The sequence below is a fragment of the Chelonoidis abingdonii genome, chromosome 5 (genome assembly GCF_003597395.2).
Source record: "Chelonoidis abingdonii isolate Lonesome George chromosome 5, CheloAbing_2.0, whole genome shotgun sequence".
Classification (NCBI taxonomy): domain Eukaryota; kingdom Metazoa; phylum Chordata; order Testudines; family Testudinidae; genus Chelonoidis; species Chelonoidis abingdonii.
Genome location: NC_133773.1, coordinates 4,476,350 through 4,497,496, shown reverse-complemented (window position 1 = coordinate 4,497,496; position 21,147 = coordinate 4,476,350). Strand labels below are relative to the sequence as shown.

The 21,147-nt window shown below is 43.7% G+C and overlaps 1 protein-coding gene across 1 annotated transcript in view; it reads right to left on the bottom strand.

The window, feature by feature from the left end:
* The window catches only part of LOC116830039 (transmembrane protease serine 11C-like), a 57,351-nt gene extending 36,622 nt beyond the window's left edge, over positions 1 to 20,729 (bottom strand). The window contains exons 1-3 of the mRNA XM_032789224.2: positions 20,394 to 20,729; positions 10,185 to 10,306; positions 9,170 to 9,288 (exon numbers count right to left, since the gene is read on the bottom strand). Coding sequence (XP_032645115.1) covers positions 9,170 to 9,288; positions 10,185 to 10,306; positions 20,394 to 20,545 — 393 coding nt within the window. The 5' untranslated portion in view covers positions 20,546 to 20,729. The remainder of the gene's footprint in view (positions 1 to 9,169; positions 9,289 to 10,184; positions 10,307 to 20,393) is intronic.
* Positions 20,730 to 21,147: the final 418 nt, after the last annotated feature.

Sequence of the window (21,147 nt, the reverse complement as noted above, 5' to 3'; positions counted from 1 at the left end):
TAGACTTTGCCAGAGTAAGGACTGTATGACAAAATTAACAACCACTCCACCATATGGCCCTATATTTGGGACTGTTAATGGCTCATAATCCATGCTATGTAAAGTGCACCCTGATACCAAAATGATGGGTGCCTTATAAATGGACCGAATAAACAGAATTAGTTGTTTAGTCATTGTATTAACTCGGGTGTAAAAATATAATTAGGCAGGCCAAAAAAGAATCTGAAGAGCAATTAACCAAAGACTTAAAAACTAACAGCAACATTTTTTAAGTACATCAGAAGCAGGAAGCCAGCCAAACAGCCAGAGGGGCCACTTGATGATCGAGGTGCTAAAGGAGCACTCAATGAAGATAAGGTCATTATGGAGAAGCTGAATGAATTCTTTGCATCAATCTTCACATCTGAGTCATTCTTTTTAGGTGACAAATCTGAGGAACTGTCCCATATTGAGATGTCAGTGGAGGAGGTTTGGGAACAAATTGATAAATTAAACAGTAATAAGACACCATGACTAGGTGGCACTCAAAAGTATTGAAGGAACTTAAATATGAGAGTGCAGGACTACTAAGTGTAGAATGTAACCTATCATTTAAACCAGCTACTGTAACAGATGACTGGAGGATAGCTAATATGACACTAATTTTTTTAAAAGGTTCCAGAGGTGATTCTGGTAATTACAGGCTAATAAGCTTTACTTCAGTACCGGGCAAACTGGTTAAATTATAGTATCAGATACACAGAGGAACAGGATTTGTTGCGGAAGAGTCAACATTGCTTTTGTAAAAGGAACTCAGGCCTCAGAAATCTATTAGAATTCTTTGAGAGGATCAACAAGCATGTGGACAAGGGTAATCCAGTGGATATAGTGTACTTGGACTTTCAGAAAGCCTTCGACAAGGTCTCTCACCAAAGGCTCTTAAACAAATAAGCAGTCATGGGATAAGAGAGAAAGGTCTCTCGTGGTTCGGTAACTGGTTAAAAGATAGGAAACAAAGGGTAGGACTAAATGGTCAGTTTTCAGAATGGAGAGAGGTAAATAGTGGTGTCCCCCAGGGATCTGTACTGGGATCAGTTCTATTTAAAATATTCATAAATGATCTGGAAAAAGGGGTAAACAGTGAGGGGGCAAAATTTGCAGATAATGCAAAACTACTCAAGATAATTAAGTCCCAGGCAGACTGCAAAGAGTTACAAAGAGATCTCACAAAACTGGGTGACTGGGGAACAAAATGGCAGATGAAATTCAGTGTTGATAAATGCAAAGTAATGCACACTGGAAAACATAATCCCAACTGTATATATAAAATGATAGGGTTTAAATTAGCTGTTACCACTCAAGAAAGAGATTTTGGTGTCATTGTGGATAGTTCTCTCAATGTGCAGCAGCAGTCAAAAAAGCTCACAGAATGTTGGGAATCATTAGGAAAAGGATAAATAATAAGACAAAAAAATTCGTATTTCCTCTGTATAAATCAATTTTGAATGCTGCGTGCAGATGTGGTAGCCCCATCTCAAAAAAGATACATTGGAATTGGAAAAGGTTGAGAAAAGGGCAACAAAAATGATTAGGGATATGGAACAGCTTCCATATGAGGAGAGATTAATAAAACTAGGACTTTTTACCTTGGAAAAGAGACAACTAAAGAAGGACATGATAGAACTCTATAAAGTCATGATTAGTGTGGAGAAAGTAAATAAGAAAGTGTTATTTACTCCTCACACAAGAACTAGGAGTCACCAAATGAAATTAATAGGCAGCAGGTTTAAAACAAACAAAAGGAAGTATTTCTTCACACAACACACAGTCAACCTGTGGAACTCCTTGACAGAGGATGTTGTGGAGGCCAAGACTATAACAGGGTTCAAAAAAAGAACTAGATAAGTTCATGGAGGGTGGGCCCATCAATAGCTATTAGCCAGGATGGGCAGGGATGGTGTCCCTAGCCTCTATTTGCGAGAAGCTGGGAATGGGCAACAGAGGATGGATTATTTGATGATTACCTGTTCTTTTCATTCCCTCTGGAGCACCTGGAATTGGCTATTGTCAGAAGACAGAATACTGGACTGGATGGACCGTTGGTCTGACCCAGTATGGCCAATCTTATGTTCTTAAGAATTCTTCCACAGACTCTACCTCAAAAAATTCTTTCACAAAAATGATGAGACCACTCACAATTACCACATCCCCACTAACAATTGTAAGAAAAAAATAATCTGACTGGATACCACAGAGCGGATGAAACCACACTCTTGATCTTTACATTGATTGTTTCAGGAAAAAAACTGACCGTAAAATCCTTAAACATCACATCCACCACAATCTCTTCACCACCGAGAGGATAGCCATACAGTCCCTGAAATCACACCACCAGATAGTGATCAAACTAGCAGATGAAAGGGGATGCCATCATAGTCCTCAACTATTAACAAGACCAACCAACAATTCTCCAACACCAACTTCTACAGTATAAAGAACTCGAAGAAGACCCCACACCACAGTTTACCCAGAAATTTGAGGATATCATCAAATCTTTCCCCAAACAACTCCAGGAGAAACTCTACAACCTAACCCCCCATGAATGCACCCCAAGGACCTTCTATATACTTCACAAGATACATAAACAAGGGAATCCAGGCAGAACCTTCATATCTGGCCACAACACTCTTACTAAAGGAATATCAGGACTCATAGGAACCATCCTCAAACCACTCACCCCACAAAGGGCCAGTTTCCTCCAGGACACAACTGACTTCCTCCATAAACTCTGCAACATTAACAACCTCCCTCAGAACACCATCGTTGCCATCATGGATGTCACTTCTCTATATACCAACATCCTTCACAGTGACGGCATAGCTGCCTGGCTCTAATATTTACAAGACAATGGACAGCCCTCTGAGATTCACCCTGTGACGTTGCACGCTATATGATTTTATGAAAATATGCTAATGAGTTTGAATATAATGTAACTGAAATATGCTTCATGCAAAAGGTCTCTTGTAAGGTATCATTACAAAGCTTATAATCTACTGAGTATTTGTATAAATGTATCACTCTTGTATCTGAAACTAAAAATATGAAATATAACTCTGAAGGCCTATTGTAATTATACAATGTGTGGGCCATTAATGGTGGTTTGGAATCTTGATGGCTTCCATCAACCAGGACAACTGACTGTAGATGGCTCTGTTTTACTAGTGAGTATTCCTGTATACGAGTGTGCTGGCAAGTGGGTAATGAAGTCTTATAGTGACATGTGATCTTGTCACCTGAACTGGAATCCATCTTTAACCTGGTGCTTTTCCATTGAGAAGGAGGAGGAGGGAACCTGGAGAGGGACAAAGGATTCCTCCTTATGCAAAAGATATATAAGTGGGTGGAATAGAACAAAGTGGGGGAGCCATCATGAGAAATCCCCTAGCTACCACCTGAGCTGGAACAAGGGCTGTACCAGGGGAAAGGATTCTGCCCAGACTAGGCAGGTGTCCAGTCTGTGAAAGAAACTTATTGAAACATCTCTGAAGGTGAGATTTTATCTGTATTCAGTTTTATTACTGTATTAGGTTTAGATTTGCATGTTTTATTTTATTTTACTTGGTAATTCACTTTGTTCTGTCTGCTACTACTCGGAACCACTTAAATCCTACTTTCTGTGTTCAATAAAATCACTTTTTACTTATTAATTAACCCAGAGTATGTATTAATACCTGGGGGGCAGGGAACAGCTGTGCATATCTCTCTCTCAGTGTTATAGAGAGCAAACAGTTTATGAGTTTACCTTGTATAAGCTTTATACAGGGTAAAATGGATTTATTTGGGGTTTGGACCCCATTGGGAGTTGGGCATCTGAAGACAAAAACACTTCTGTAAGCTGCTTTCAGTTAAGTCTGCAGCTTTGGGGCACATGGTTCAGACCCTCGGTCAGTGTTGGAGCAGACGGGCGTGTCTGGCTCAGCAAGACAGGGTGCTGGAGTCCCAGGCTGGCAGGGGAAAGCAGGGGAAGAAGTAGTCTTGGCACATCAGTTGGCAGTTCCCAAGGGGGTTTCTGTGATCCAACCCGTCACACACCCCAAACACATCGCCAGATTCATCCATTTCATCTTCATCCACAATAATTTTACATTTAACAACAAACACTTTGTCCAAGCCATGGGAACAGCCATGTGTACTAGAATGGCTTCCCAGTAGGCCAACCTCTTCATGGACTGTCTTGAAGAAGAATGTCTGGACAAATGCACCACAAAACCAATGATATACTTTAGATAAACTGATGATATTTTCATCCTCTGCATGGATGACAAACTCCCTCATAGATTTCCACAGCTTACCACCACCTGTCCATTAAACTCTTTGTGGAGCACTCCCGCACTAGCATCAACTTCCTGGACACCACAATCAGCTTCAGCAATGGAACCCTACAGACAACTATACACAAGAAACCCATGGATCACCACACCTACCTTCACAGATTCAGTAACCACCCAAAACACACCAAGCAATCTGTTCTCTACAGCCAGGCACTGAGATACCACAGAACAAGACACACACCTTAACACACTCAAAACTGCCAGGAATTGGGGCCTGCAGCAGAGCTAGTCTCCAGGCAGCCTTTTCAGTACAACTGGCCTGCAACAGCTGCCTGATAACCACACAACCTGATCGGCTTCCGAGGCCAGCAGGCTGGTTCTTAAGCCGGCAACAGAAGCAGCTTGTGCTCTCAACACTCATGCCCACCAGCGTTCCTGCTCCTGGGCTACCTTATTCCTATCTGGTCCTGCCTTGCACCCAGCCTGGCCTCTCTCCCATCCCTGCCTTGAACCCTTCCTAGCCTGCTACCCTGCTTGCTCAAGTTCCTGATCTCTGGTTTTGAACCTTGCCTCTGGCTCCTGACTATGGACTCTGGCTCGACCCCCAGCTCTTATGATTTCCAGTCTTAACCCTAGCTCTGGAAACTGACTACAGCTCTGGCTCTGGCCTGCCGCCTGCTCTGGACACTAAGCTAGACCACCCTCATCCTGGTCGGCTGGCAAAACTGCCTTTACCAAATAAGGAAACTCCACCAGAGAAGTAAATCGATTCAAGGAACAGGCCACCCAAATACCCCAAGAGAAGCTGCTAAATACAGAAATAACCCTCCTACCTCAGACTGCACACACCTACTTGTCACCTACCACCTCACACTAGACTCCAAACAGGATATCATCAAACAGCTACAACCCATGCTCAATGGGGACCCCATCCTGAACGAAATCTTTCCTGAACCTCCTCTTCTGGCCTTCAGACAACCTCCCAGCCTCTCCAAGCTCATTATCAGAAGCAAGCTCCACACAAACCAGGCAACATCAACTCAAAGCAGTACTAGACCCTGCCAGAAAAACAGATGCAAAACCTGCAGCCATCTCTCCACTACTACAATGATCAACACCCTCCACATCACACCTTTCAAGATCCATGGGTCCTACACATACCTATCACAACACACGGTGTACCTCATCCAATGCACTCAATGCCTCAACAACAACTATGTGGGTGAAACCAGACAATCACTACATTTTCGAATGAACTCACACAGGAAAATGATAAAAGACAAAAACACCCTATCACCTGTGGGTGAACACTTTTCATACAACGATCACTCTGTATCTGACCTCTCAGTCCTCATCCTCAAAGGAAACCTGCACAACACTTTCAAAAGATAAGCCTGGGCACTTAAATTCATAATTCTGCTAGACACTAAAATCACGGACTGAACAGCGACACCAGATGTATGACTTATTACAACAATCTGTAACCCATTAACCAGCACCCCCTTTTTTTCCCTCATCTGACTGCAGAGGTGTCAATAGGCCACTCCACCTTGAATGATTCCTTAGATTAGAATATGTATTAACTACCTATGCTAAACAAATCTGTTCCACCTTGTATTTAACTTTGCTGCTTGAAGTACCTTTTCTGGACTTGAAGAACTCTGCGTAACTCAAAAGTTTGTCTCTTTCACCAACAGAAGTTGGCCAATACAAGATATTATCTCACCCACCTTGTCACAGTTAAACACATCCCTCTAACCATGTAGCATTGGTGTAAATAGGACAGAATCTGTCCCACATCATCCTGGTAATCTAACCTGGAACTCCTTTCCTATACCCAGTTCCAAGACAGACACTTCAATGTAGTTCATTTCAAAACTGACCATTTTCCCCACAATCCATTTTGTAATACTTTCCCATTGACAATAAAAGTTATTTGTATAACATGCTCTACAATACTTTTCTTATAGCATTTCTAAATTTTAATAATACTTTTCCAGTGTTTTTAAGTGCTTTTACAATATTTGGTACAGAAGTAACTGGATTTGATGCTCTGACAATGTAGTATCTGCAAACCCATATTATTTGTTCTCAAACATACTCAGGTATTATATTTCAAGAGTGATATTCACTGAAGTAAGCCTATCCTAAACTTCTATACTTAAGGATGTGGTGGATTCTCCACCACTTGAAGTCTTTAATTGAAGGTTAGATGTCTTTGTAAAGAAGATGCTCTTGATCAACTTCAAGATATGGGCTAGATTCAAGAGTAACTGGGTGAAATCCCATGGCCTGTGTTTTATAGGAGGTCAGAGTAGATGATCATCATAGTCCCTTCTGGCCTTCATATATATGCATCTAGCACCTTCCATCTGAAAGGAAACCTAAAAGTTTTATACATGATGCATTGATCCGTACATCCCCCTGCTGACACGCTATCAGAGCTGGAATGGGAAGGGGGGAGGTTCAAATTATCATGAGGGAAGATGAGGCAGACTTGCAAACCTGCAAAGACTGATATTTCTTGGGGAAATCCAGTTCCACCCTCCCAGCTCTTGGGGCATATGTGTAGAGATCTGGCCCCTCTACACTTCTCCCTTGGCCGCACAGTTTGTTCTGGAGCCGCGCTGCCACTGGCACCTCCACAACCACTGCCAACCCAGCCAGGAGCTGGCTAAACACCACACCCCAGTAGGAGAGTCATGGGAGACAAGACTGGAGGAGGAGTTTAAATTTAATGCGGGGGTGTAGGGACAAGGGATGGAGGGATGGACCTGGCCAGGCCCGCGGCAAAGGAAGAAGAATCTGAAAGTGGGGATTTTCAAGCCATCTCAAAAGGAAAGCCCCGCCCCTGCAGCCCTCTCCCTACTTGGGGCCCTGCAGTGCCACCGCTGGAGATGGTGGTCACCCAGATAAGCCACCGCGTGGAGAGCTGAAGGACCCCGACCACAGTGAGCCAAGGTAACCACTACAGATGCGCAGCACTTAGGTGCCTGGACCAGGGCAGAGCTGAGGCTAGCGCTACAACTGTGCACCTCTGCTGAGGTTATTATTGAGCGGGAAGGGAAGCTGGCCTCTGTGGGGGCCTGAGGGAAAACAGATGGATTTGGTGGGGGCAAAGGAAACCGAACTAAAATCTGACATGGGGAAAGGCAGGAACTGTGGGGTTTAGGGGGGTGGAATAGGGATGCAGAAAAGCCAGCAGAGAAGAAATGGTATCTGAGGAGTCTAGGAGGAGATCAGATGGGTACTAAGGGAGGCCCACTATAAAATAAGCTTGGTGGGGGGGCATCCAGGAACCATGAACCCTGTCCCTGCTCCTTGGCTCCCTAGATACCACATACAGGAGGAGGAGATCTGGTTGAGTGTATTTTAGGGTGGGAAGCAAAGATACCTTATCCAGCTAGCCAGAATAGCGCAACCTGAGCTGAGACTGGATCAGGTTCCCAGGCTAACATCTTGCTCTGTCAGAAAGTGCTGAGGGAACTCTAAGGTCCACTCAGGGTAAGCAAGCTAGGAAGCAGAAACCTTTCATCATCTACTTCCCCATTTCCTCCAGCTCCCAGCATCACCCCGGAATATGTATGCCAGACTTTCGTGTCAATTGTTGGGTGCTGATTGGTGCACCAAGCTCATCAGCGCTCTGGCATGATTTCTGACCTTCCCGTCGATGTTCGAGGAGATAAGGAAGCAGTAAGCATTATTCATACTTGCTGTGTTGGTGCTCAGCACCAAAGCGGCACTGCGTACAAATGTGTACACAGCTGCTTGCAGGGAAGGTATTGGAGTCACTCTCCCCTGTATTCTACCAGCTCTCTAAACGCAACTCGTCTTTGACCTGTTCTGAGTATGGATGAAGGACGCTTATTCAGACAAGGATCGGAGCAGGGAGAAACTGCCAGGAGTTGCACAACAGGTGGTTTGAGCGTATCTAATTTTTAGGATGATTCACCTTTGCTCACCGTGTTTATCATTAGGAAACATGCTGCATTTATCTACAAAACATCCCTGTGATTAATGGCAAAGTGGAGGCTTATGGCTGTTAAAACACCGAACCCAGAGGGATTCGAGTAAATCCAGATGAATTAGGAAGCAAGAACAATGACAACAAAGGGACAGGAAGCTGGGTTTTAACAAATGGGTGAAAACCCTTTGGATCGAAATGCTGAGAAAACTACCAATTAATAAGAATGCTTTGAATTGTCTGGAGCAGATTGGGCTGAATTAGGAGAATTTCATGAGTAGAGGAAATGTTTCTCCTAGAACTGCCCCAGAGTAGAGGAACTGCTCCAAATACCACAGACAGCCTTTCTTTCTCTCAGCTATGTCAGCTGGAGTTTTGCCATTGGTTTCATTAAGGGGCAGGATTCGATCCAGTAAGAGTCTATCATTATTCATTTATATACTGAGTTGTTTTCTAAATTGCTACAGGCAATTTTACTAAGGTAGTCTGAATACATTCCATTGATCCTTTTGGGATAGAACATCGAGGGTTAAAAGAAATAGCAGGGAAGGAGCAATGGTACCATTTTTCTGTTGAGTGGGAGCCAGAAAGTAGAGTGGTGGATGTTTTACAACAGGTAACGTTTCTGGGTACATGATAAAGGTCCAAGGGAGCTGAGGAACTCAAGCCACCTGTGGCAGCTCATGCTTCTAGCTCTGGACATCCCTGGTTGAATCCCAAGCATGTTGGCCAAGTTGGCGGCTGTCAGAGATAAGCAAACCCTGACACAGGCCAGCCCTCGAGCTCAGGGGACAGGAGTCGGAGGTTTATGGCGTAACAGCGCATCATTCTGATTTTATGTTATATCACCCCCTGCATGTTCAATGGTCGGCAGCAGAGAGAAATCCCAACATACCAGTCTCTCGATCCTTCCGCTCTGGTCTCTAAACTCTCCTGAGGATTGTCTGGCCAGGACATCACTGTACTGGACACTAGTGACTTTAAAGTTGCCATTGTAATAGAACAGCCTCTGATCTGAAAGGAAAGAAAAGGAATGGGGAATACTTGCATTACAGCCCATCAAGGCCTGGCTCAGACCACTCTGGGGTTTCCTGGGAAAACATTTGGTGGCCCAAGAATGGGCAGGCCTCCACCTGCATTAATGCCATTCCGATGGCAGCAGTGCAAGAGCTGGCAGCGGTAGATAAAAGCTTCCTGTTGAATAGAACAGGGGTGGGGGTTGACCCTTCCATGGGGACCGAACAGAGCTGTAACAATGCGGGGGCAGATCATCCGATTCCCCAGGAAGCTAACCCCATCAACCTCTCTGCCAACAAGCTGCAGTTCATATTCAACCCCACACAGCACCAGAGCACGGGCAAGAAATATCGAACGGGCCCACTGCCCTCCCAGGCTGACCCAAAACTGTGTGTGTTGCAGTGGTGCTTAGGAACCACACTCAAGGATCGGGATCTCATCGGGCCAGGCGCTGTACAGGCACATAGCAAAGAAGAGCTCACAGTCCGAACGAGACAGGCCGGGTGAGAGATGAAGGGAACAGCAGAATGGATAGTTTCTCAGGAAGTGCTGGTTACTTGGTAAACCAGAGCCACACGGCAGTGATGTGCAGGCATCGCAGTAGAGGTGGATTTAGAGGAAGGATCTGAAAAGAGTACAAGACAGTGGCCTTATGACCAAGAGACAATAGCGACAGTGACACTTGCTACCCCATGTGGCAGGAGGCAGCATTGAGCAGAGATTGCTGAAGGGGGAAAGAAGCAGGAGATGTTGAAGTTGGTGGTAATTCCCCCCGAGATGAGTTTTAATTCTACTGATGGAAACACTGGCTCCCAGTAACGTGCAAAGCACCTGAACCTGAGGCAGCTGCACCATACCACATGCCCAAACAGTGAAATCAACACAATACTTACTATAGGCCAAAAAATACACCAGGAGGCCAAAGGTGATTGCTGCCGCAATCGCTATAGCCACGGCGATTAGAGCACTCTTCCAGGGCTTGAAAAATCTCGGTTTGGTGGCCAACTGGTGAACTCTGAAAAGCAAAGGGGGAAAAACATCCCCTGCTATTAGTAAATGTAGCAATAATCCCAATCTGTCATTTCCCCCGTGACCTCCCTATCCCAAATAAAATGCTCCAGGGTACTGCTGCCACCCCAAACAGTCAAAAAACCTGAGTCAGCCCTTAAAAATCACAAGATTGGCTTTACAATCATGAGAGTTTAGGAAAAATAAGTGCTGGGTTCTTTCTATTTGCTTTCTAGTTATTGAACCTTTAGGGGTCACCTGGGTCACATTTTCAAACTTCTCTTCATGGTCAAGAGTTCTAAAAACCTACTACCTCCTTTAAATGAAAGCCAAGAGGTTCACATAACTCCAGGAGCAGAATTTCTAATAAAGACACCAAATATCATAAGACTTGCAGTAAAATTGCAAGAGTTGGCAGTGAGATAGGTCAAACACAATACCTCTCTTTAAAAAAGGGAACAAACAGAATCCAAGGTATCATAGACCAATCGGCCTAAATTCAACACTGGAAAGATACTGGAACAAATTATTAAACAATCAGTTTTTAAGGACCTAGAGTATCAGAGGGTTATAAGGAATAGCCAGCATGGAATTGTCAAGAACAAAATATGCCAACCTAATTTCCTTCTTTGACAGGGTTACTGACCTAGTGAATAGGAGGAAAGCAGTTGACACAATAGATCTTGATTTTAGTAAGGCTTTTGATACAGTCTCACATGGCATTCTCATAAGCAAACTAGTGAAATGTGGTTTAGATAAAATTATTAGAAGGTGGATGCAAACCTGGTTGAAAGATAGCACTCAAAGTATCAATGGTTTAGTATCAAAATGAGAGGATATATCTACTGGGACCCCTTGGGGGTCAGTCCTGGGTCTGGTACTATTCAATATTTTTTTTAATGACTTAGATAATTGAGTGGAGGATATAACTGGTAGTACTCCTGAAAAGGATCTGAGGGTTATAGTGGATCACAAACTGAATATGAATCAACAATGGGATGCAGTTGCAAAAAAGGCTAAAATCATTCTGGGGTATATTAACAGAAATGTTGTATGTAAGACATGGGAGCTTTGCGAATATGGGCTGCTAACAGGGAGTTTCACAAGGGAATTTGGAAGGGGAGTGGGAAGGGGGCAAAGGCCCCTTGCTGTTTTTTGTTTTAAAACCTATAAACTAGTCTACAGTCAAAACTTCTTGCTTTAAACAACCCCTTCGTTAACTAGGAGACAATGGAGGCAGAAGCGCAGCAGCAGTTTATTGCGCTGAGCGCGGCATGTATGATTACCTGCCCTGTGGGTGCGTGACCTATGTGTGCAAGCGGTGCAAGGAGCTCCTGGCCCTCAGAGACCTCATATGGGCTTTGAAGGCCAGGGTGGCAGAACTGGAGGAACTAAGAAAGGCAGAGAGGTATGCTGATGAGGCTTTCCGGGACACTCCGGTCAGACAGCCCCTGCGCTGTTGAGGAGAATGAAAGGCCCAGGGAAGCACAGCAGTCTATGGGAGCAGAGGGAAACCTTCCCATAGTTGGGACCCTGCTTCCAGATGGTATTGGGGTATCCTCTTGCACTGAGATTACCTCTCCGGGGGAGAGAACTCCAGTTACTAGGAAAAAGCAAGTGTTAGTAATGGAAGGTTTGATCATTAGAAATACAGATAGCTGGGTTTGTGATGACCAGGAGAACCGTATGGTGACTTGCCTGCCTGGTGCGAAGGTTGCGGATCTCTCGAGGCATCTAGACAGACATATGTGTAGTGCTGGGGAGAAGCCGGTGGTCGTGGTAAATGTAGGTACCAATGACATAGGGAAGGGTAGGAGAGATGTCCTGGAGGCCAAATTTAAGCTCCTAGGGAAGAGACTGAAATCCAGGACCTATATGGTGGCATTCTCAGAAATGCTCCCAGTTCCACGTGCAGGGCCAGGTAGGCAGGCAGAGCTTCAGAGTCTCAATGTGTGGATGAGACGATAGTGTAGAGAGGAGGGGTTTAGATTCATTAGGAACTGGGGAAACTTTTGGGATGGAGGGAGCCTATACAGGAGAGATGGGCTCCACCTAAACCAAAGTGGAACCAGACTGCTGGCACTAAACATTAGAAAGGTTGTAGAGCAGTTTTTAAACTAGGAGATGGGGGAAAGCCGACTGCTGGAGAGGAGCATGTGGATCGGACACAGACTTCTCTTAGAGGAGAATCTATTGAAAGAGATTCTCAAGGTTATAGTCAGGAACAGAGGATGGAAGAGGATAATATAAGGGCCAGATCAGACGAGAAACATTCACATAAAAAGATATCTGACACATAAGACAAGGGCAGACAAATAAACAGGGACAAGTTTTTAAAGTGCTTGTACACAAATGCTAGAAGTCTAAATAATAAGATGGGTGAACTAGAGTGCCTTGTGATAAACGAGGATATTGATATAATAGGCATCACAGAAACCTGGTGGACTGAGAGCAATCAATGGGACACAATCATTCTGGGGTACAAAATATATCAGAAGGACAGAACAGGTCGTGCAGGGAGGGAGAACACATATATGTGAAAGAAAATGTACTGACTCAATGAAGTAATAAAAATCTTAAGTGATATCCACATGTTCCATACACATCTCTATGGATTAGTAATTTCATGCTCATTAATAAGATATATAGCATTAGGGATCTATTATTGACGCACCTGACCAGGACAGTGATAGGATTGATGAATGCCTAAGGAGATTAGAGGAGGCCACATCAAATTAAGAACCCATAATATGGGGATTTCCAATTATCCCCATATTGCTGGGAACACGTCACCTCGGCACGAATGCAGAGACAAAATGTCTCAATGCTTTAAATGATTGTTTCTTGGAGCACTGGTACGGGAACTCACAAGGGGAGAGGCAACCCTAGATTAAGTCCTGAGTGGAGCGCAAGGAGCTGGTTCCAAGAGGTAACTGATCAGGACCGCTTGGAAATAGTGACCATTAATATAATTACATTTAACATCCCTGTGGTGGGAGAACACCTCAACAGGCCAACACTGTGGCATTTATTTCAAAAAGTGGGAACTATGCAAAATGAGGGTGGTTAGTTAAACAAAAGTTATAAAGAGTACAGTGACTAAAGTGAAATCCCTGCAAGCTGCATGGGCACTTTTAAAGACACCATAATAGAGGCCAACTTAATGTATAGCCCAATTAACAAACACAGTAAAAGAACTAAAAAGTGCACCGTGGTTAACAACCATGTAAAAGAGCAGTGAAAGATAAAAAGACTTCTTTAAAAAGTGGAAGTCAAATCCTAGTGAGGTAATAAGAAAAGAGCATAACACTGCAAATGAAGTAATAAAATGTAATCAGAAAGCCAAAGAGGAGTCTTGAAGAAACGGCTAGCCAAAAACTCCAAAGGTGGATAATAAAATGTTTTTAAGTACATCAGAATTAGGAAGCGCTACAACAACAGAGGGGGCCCAATGATACGAGATAGAAAAGGAGTGCTTAAAGACGATAAAGTATTGCGGAGAAATAAAGAATTCTTTGTTCAGTCTTCAAGCTGAGATGTTAGGGAGATCCCAAACCTGAGCCAGTTGTTGTAGGTGACAAATCTGAGGAACTGTCACAGATTGAAGTGTCATGCTAGAGGAGTTTTGGAATTAATGAAAACTTAACATTAACAATCACCAGGACCAGATGCATTCACCCAAGAGTCTGAAAGAATTCAAATGTGAAGTTGAGAGAACTTATTAACTAGAGTTTTGTTAATGTCCTTTAAATCAGCTTCTGTACCAACGACTGGAAGATAGCTAATGTAACACCAATATTTAAAAGGGCTCTAGAGTGATCCGAAAATTACAGAAGCATAGTCAATCATCAGTACCGGGCAAATTAGTGGAAACATATAGTAAAGAATAAAAGTTGCAGACACACAGAAGAACATAAATTGAGTGGCAAAATCAACATGGTTTCTCTAAGGCAGATCGTGTCTTACTAATCTATTAGATGTTCTTTGAAGGGCGTCAACAAATGTGGACAAGGGGGATCCAGTGGACATAGTGTACTTAGATTTCCCAGAAGCCTTTGATAAGGCCTCCAAGGCTCTTAGGTAAATTAAGCTGTCATGGGATAAAAGGGAAGGTCCTTTCATGGATTGAGAACTGGTTAAAAGACGGGGAACAAAGGGTAGGAATTAATGGTAAATTCTCCAAATGGAGAGGGGTAACTAGTGGTGTTCCCCAAGGGTCAGTCCTCAGACCAGTCCTATTCAACGTATTCATAAACGATCTGGAGAAAGGGGTAACCAGTGAGGTGGCAAAGTTTGCAGATGATACTGAACTGCTCAAGATAGTTAAGACCAAAGCAGACTGTGAAGAACTTCAAAAAGATCTCACAAAACTAAGTGCATGGGCAACAAAATGGCAAATGAAATTTAATGTAGATAAATGTAAAGTAATGCACATTGGAAAAAATAACCCCAACTATACACCTAGAATATGATGGGGGCTAATTTAGCTACAACAAATCAGGAAAAAGATCTTGCAGTCAGTGTGGATAGTTCTCTGAAGATGTCCACGCAGTGTGCAAAGGCGGTCAAAAAAGCAAACAGGATGTTAGGAATCATTAAAAAGGGGGTAGAGAATAAGATGGAGAATATATTATTGCCTTTATATAAACTGATGATATGTCCACATCTTGAATACTGCTCACAGATGTGGTTGCCTCATCTCAAAAAAAATATACTGGCACTAGAAAAGGTTCAGAGAAGGGCAACTAAAATGATTAGGGGTTTGGAGAGGGTCCCATATGAGGATAGATTAAAGAGGCTAGGACTTTTCAGCTTGGAAAAGAGGAGACTAAGGGTGGATATGATAGAGGTATACAAAATCATGAGTGATGTGGAGAAAGTGGATAAGGAAAAGTTATTTACTTATTCCCATAATACAAGAACCAGGGGCCACCAAATGAAATTAATAGGCAGCAGGTTTAAAACAAATACAAGGAAGTTCTTCTTCACACAGCGCACAGTCAACTTGCGGAACTCATTGCTTGAGGAAGTTGTGAAAGCTAGGACTATAATAGCGTCTAAAAGAGAACTGGATAAATTAATGGAGGTTAAGTCCATTAATGGCTATTAGCCAGGATGGGTAAGGAATGGTGTCCCTAGACTCTGTTTGTCAGAGGGTGGAGCTGGATGTCAGGAGAGAGCACTTGATCATTACCTGTTAGGTTCACTCCCTCTGGGGCACCTGGGATTGGCCACTGTTGGTAGACAGGATACTAGACTAGATGGACCTTTGGTCTGACCCAGTATTGCCATTCTTATGTTCTTGTCTACTTGACACTGGTGAGGCCTCAGCTGGAGTACTGTGCCCACTTCTGGGCACCACAATTTAGGAAAGATGTGGACAAATTGGAGAAAGTCCAGAAAAGAGTAACAAAATGATCAAAGGTTTTGAAAACCTGACCTATGAGAAAATGTTTAAAAAACTGAGCATGTTTAGTCTTGAGTATTGAAGAGTGTGGGGAGACCTGATAGCCTTCAAACCTGTTAAGGGCCATTATCAAGAGGACAGTGTATATTTGTTCTCAGTGTCCTCTGAAGTTGGGCCAAAAAGTAATGGGCGTAATCTGCAGCAAAGAAGACTTAGGTTAAATATTAGGAAATACTTTCTAGCTATAAGGGTAGTTAAATCCTGAACAGGCTTCCAAAGGAAGTTGTGGAATCTCCATCACTGGAACGTTAAGAACGGGTTGGACAAACACCTGTCAGGGATGGTCTAGGTTGACTTGGTCCTGCCTCGACCTCTTGAGATCCCTTCCAGCCCTACATTTCTATGATCCTATAGTGGGGGGCCCCTCTTGGCCACATTTCTAGTAGTTAAAACAATCTGCATTAGGACTAGGGATGAAGTCACTTCTCACTGAAGAGCTCCTCCTTACGTTTCCCCATAAGCGATGCAGAGTTCAAGATCCTGCATCCTCTGAAGATCTGGAGATACTGACCCTCACACTGCAGCAGCCTACTTGATGGTCTGGGTGATATCTCGGGCTTAAACTGGTCAGAAAATGGGTGAAAGTGGCAAAGGACATAACTTTCACTAACTCCACAAGAATCAAATCATGGTCCCATTGAATCACAAGGCATTTTACTTGGATTTCAGTGGGATCAGGATCTGGTCCCAGCTGTACAAAATGAGAGGAACCTGCACGGGCTTGGTGTTGCCTGGGGACCATGTTTAGCCCCTTTAATAAGCAGTTTCAAGTCTGATTAGAGTCAATGAGACGTGCAACCGCTGACACCAGGGCCGGCGCTGGCCTCAGGAGTGTTTTGAGAAAGGGTGAGGTAAGTTAAAATAGGGTGCGGGGGCACAATACACATTATATTCTACAGCCTCATGTCTCTGCCTTTCCTGCGATACACACACCTCTTCCGCCCCCATCGGCCTGCAATTTACATGCATTTTGATCACCTACTGAATGCCAAATGAATGCACGTTACAGTACTTCACCACCTACACCCATTTTTCAGTGCAACGTGTGTAACTATCCCTGCTGTTTACATCACCATGGCATTTGGACCACAGTCTCCCATGGAGGCAATGGACACATCCACTCACTCCAGGCTGCATTCGGAACACAGACCACAAAGAGATCGAACATGAACGAGACTAAATGGGGTCCTTGTCTGTTGAGAGCTTGCTCCCTGTACAGTCTTTCCAAGTGCTTGCTGCCAGACTGACTTTAAAATGTTCTAACAAGATGCATCACTGAACAGGATAATGACAGGATAATGACTTCAGCATTCCAATTATAGTTGGGCCCAAAAGCCTGCAAAGCTCAGATTCACCTACAGAGCCCCAATCCAGAAAAAAAGAAAAGAAACCTTCAGTATATACTTAACTTTAGCCACACAAGTCCCACTGGATTTTTGTGTGTGCTGTAGCATGTCTTTTAAACTTGCTGTTGGTTATGACAGCTCTTTGGCAACATGAAACCAAAATCTGTTACTTGTAATGCAATTGTCTCCAAATTGCAATATGCCCATATAAAAATACATTATAGCACTCAAAGACTTCAGATTAAGTAGGTATTTAAGTGTCTTGTGCTTAGATCAGGGACCTAGATTTGAACTTCCCAAAATTTAGGGGGAGATGGATTGAACTGGGACCTTGGCTCAATTACAGAGAAAGGCACCAGCTGCTAAATTTGAATAGGGATCCCAACTTCCCTAAAGTTGGCAGAGCCTGCTTTATAAAAAATACAAACAAACCCAGCTGCGCATGTAGAAACAAGAGCCAATGCTGATTCAACCGTCATTGAAATGCTCCCATGCTGCTTTCGAATGAACAACAGAGTCATTAGCTGTAGTTCTCAGTACCACCAACGCCCTGAAGGTTCTGATTTCTATTTCCTGCCCAGGTTTGTCGCAATGTATTTTCAGTAAGGAATAATGTGATTGCTGTATTAGTGAGATAAGGCAGGTGCTGCAGCTCCAATAGCTCATGACTGTTCTTGTTCCAAAACTCGCTTGAATTCACACCTAACGAAAGCTCCTCTGAAGTCAGTGCAGTACAGTGAGCCTCAGCCAGGATGGAGTTCTGTGCAGGGCACTTAGAAATTTCTTTCACGAGATGAGCCTTCTGAGAAGTCAAACTAGTGTACTCCCTTACTTCCCAGATCTACAACAATTGAATTCAGAGATTTGCCCTGCAGTTGCAGGATAAGTGATGCAATTCTTTTACATGATCTCCAAATGGCAAGCTTCCTTTCCAATCAGAAGGAGGCTACGCACATTACTCAGGCCTGATCTATGCAGTTTTTGTACTGGCATAACTATTTTGGTTAGGGGTGTGATTTTTTTTCTTATAACAAAATTGTTACATTGTTACAACCTCTAGCGTGGATGTAGTTTTATCAATATAAAAAGTCCTTTATACCAGTATTATCTATTTCCCATCTCTTAAAGAAATAAGCTATATCAATATAAGCACCTTTATACCAGTATAACTACATTCGCAATAGGAGGGTTGTACTGCTTTAAATATACCATAGGATATTATTAAAATATACTACAGCAGCTTGTGTATAGACAAGCCCCTGAGATACAGTGTCACACCTAGATGCAAAAAACCCCTTCAGTTCTCTGCTTCAAGAAATCACAAATGAAAAACGACCGTGATATTTTTCTATCCAGTTTCATGCTCTGAGAGGCAGCTCCATGGCCCATCTCACCCTCACTCTGCATTAGGGTGACCAGACAGTAAGTGTGAAAAATTGGGACAGGGGTGGGGGGTAATAGGTGCCTATATAAGAAAAAGCCCCAATATCGATACTGTCCCTATAAAATCGGGACATCTGGTCACCCTACTCTGCATTCCATCATCACTTACATGCACAAATTCACCACTGTGCAAGATCACACTGGTGCTTTGTTTCCACATTAAAATGCACAGTAGCTGAATAGATGCATATCCTATTACAGATTAAAAGTTGCAAAGGGTGCTGCTACAGTTAGGAAGAACACAGGTTGAACTAGTTCTTTTCCTTTGTATTGGTTTGCAGAGACAATGCCATATTTTGTACAATCTTAAAAAAAAAGTTTCAGTGCATTTAAAGACTAAATCTCACCAACCCAGAACCAAGATTTTTTTTGTTTGTTTCAAGTTTCCAGGGAGAGATTACAACCATCAGTAATTTTAAAATATGTTAAACTTCATCAACACTAAAATGTCTTACTAAATTAGACCCCCAAGCGTGCAATCCAATGGCATTGCAGGATCAGGACCTTATTCTTTTGACTCCATAATAAACTATCCCCTGGAGATAATAGTTTCATTGTCAATTTCAGTGGGACCACTTGTGGAGTACAGAGCTACTCAGGGAAAAGGTATCACAATCTGTCCCTGAGTAATTAGTGACACAGGCAAAAATACAGGATTCATGCCACAGAAGCTTTTCCCTTTAAAAAAAGGCACCTTAAGTTGTTCAGCTTGGGGGCAGGAGGGGCCAGCTAAGTTAGGGGAAATATAAGGGAACAGCCTCTGCCACCATACATTTCTAAATGGAAGCCAAAGCCTTAAGGTCTAGCTAAGTCTAGCTAAGGATTTCCACTTGAATTTGCTTTTCCGGCCCATGATCCAACTCCCGCATCAAACCTGGCTCTCAGAGTCATCCTGCCCATGAACCCCACCCACCCATCAAACCCCAGGTTCCCCTCGCATCCAGCCCATGAACCCCCCCAAACCATGACTCCCCTTTTATCCAGACCAGTGGCTCTCAACCTTTCCAGAATACCGTACCCCATTCAGAAGTCTGATTTGTCTTGGATACCCACAAGTTTCACCTCACTGAAAAATGACTTGCTTACAAAATCAGACATAAAAACACAAAAGTGTCACAGTGCACTAATATTGACAAATTGCTGACTTTCTCATTTTTAGCACATAAAATCAATTTAAATATAAATATTGTATTTACATTTCAGTGTATAGTAGATAGAGCAGTATAGAGTCACTGTGTGTATGAAATTGTAGTTTGTATTGACTTCGCTAGTGCGTTTTATGTTGTCCGTTGTAAAACTAGGCAAATATCTACATGAGTTGATGGATCCCCTGGAAGACCTCTGTGTACCTGCAAGGATATGCGCACCCCTGGTGGAGAACCACTGAGACAGGCCATTCCACCAGCTTGCGCTTTCAATATGTGACCTTCCAGTTAGTTTCCCCTCCTTCTGCTTTCCCTGCAGTGAATCCCTTCTCCTCTGGGGGTCTGTACATTTCAGAATGGTCCATCATGAGTAGGGTGACCGGATGTCCCAATTTTATAGGCACAGTCCCGATATTCGGGGCTCTGTCAGATACAGGTGACTATTACCCCCCACTCCCCTCCCAATTTTTCACACTTGCTGTCTTGTCACACTAATCATGAGCAGCATTATGCCTAAGCATCCTCACAGGGAGAGATGGGGAGAGGTTAAGCCACTGGGTTTTGGAACGGGGAAGTGAGGAGATGACTGGGGGCCTCGCTCCAGGTCCTTCAGACACATCTTAACATAAACAAAATCTCTCCACAAACAGCATCCCCCAAGTCCAGCTCAGAAGGATTAAACACGTCACCTACCTTTGAAGGTCCCATGGCACATCTCGGTAGGTCTGGTAGCCTCGCTGGGATCGACTGAAGTCTCGAAAGCACCGTGAATGCTGCTGGTACATACAGTCATCGCACGGCTCAGTGTTGCAGGGAGAATAGGATGGTAAGCGAAGCGTCTTCATTGAGCTGCTTGTGGTGCAACACTCGGCAGTGTGTAGGTTTATTGCAAAACGCAGGAACTGGCATGCATATAAAACCCCAAGCAGATGTGAGCATGGACACGCCAAGCTGCCGATCAGCACTCAGTTGTGCTTGACACTGCCGGGCTCACATGGCCGGGTGGCCACGCAGGCTAAGGAAGAAGACTTGTTCTTCACCAGACAAGATTCATAACAGGAAGCGCTTCACATTTCCTTTCAGTATTACTCCCTTTTTGGCAAGCTGGTGTCACTGGGCTGTGACCTAAATGCTAGCACCCTCTAGTGCGAACTCCAGGCCAAATCCCCATTCTTGAGCTTGCACCATTGGCCCTCCTACAGCTCCCCTCCTACACGACAGAGAGAGCAAATAAATGAATACAAAAACAAATGGCTTCTGCCTGGCCAACTCTCCCCAGCTGCTCACTCCTCCCAGACTCACTTGGCATCAGGGTTCACAACTACGTGCTCATCTGGCTGGGTAATGATATATTAGGCACCTTGTGATTAGCATAATTCCTGCCTTTGGGCCTACGTAGCTCAGGGCTGCAGCCCTCACACGTGATGCGGGGCAACCTAGAAGGTGT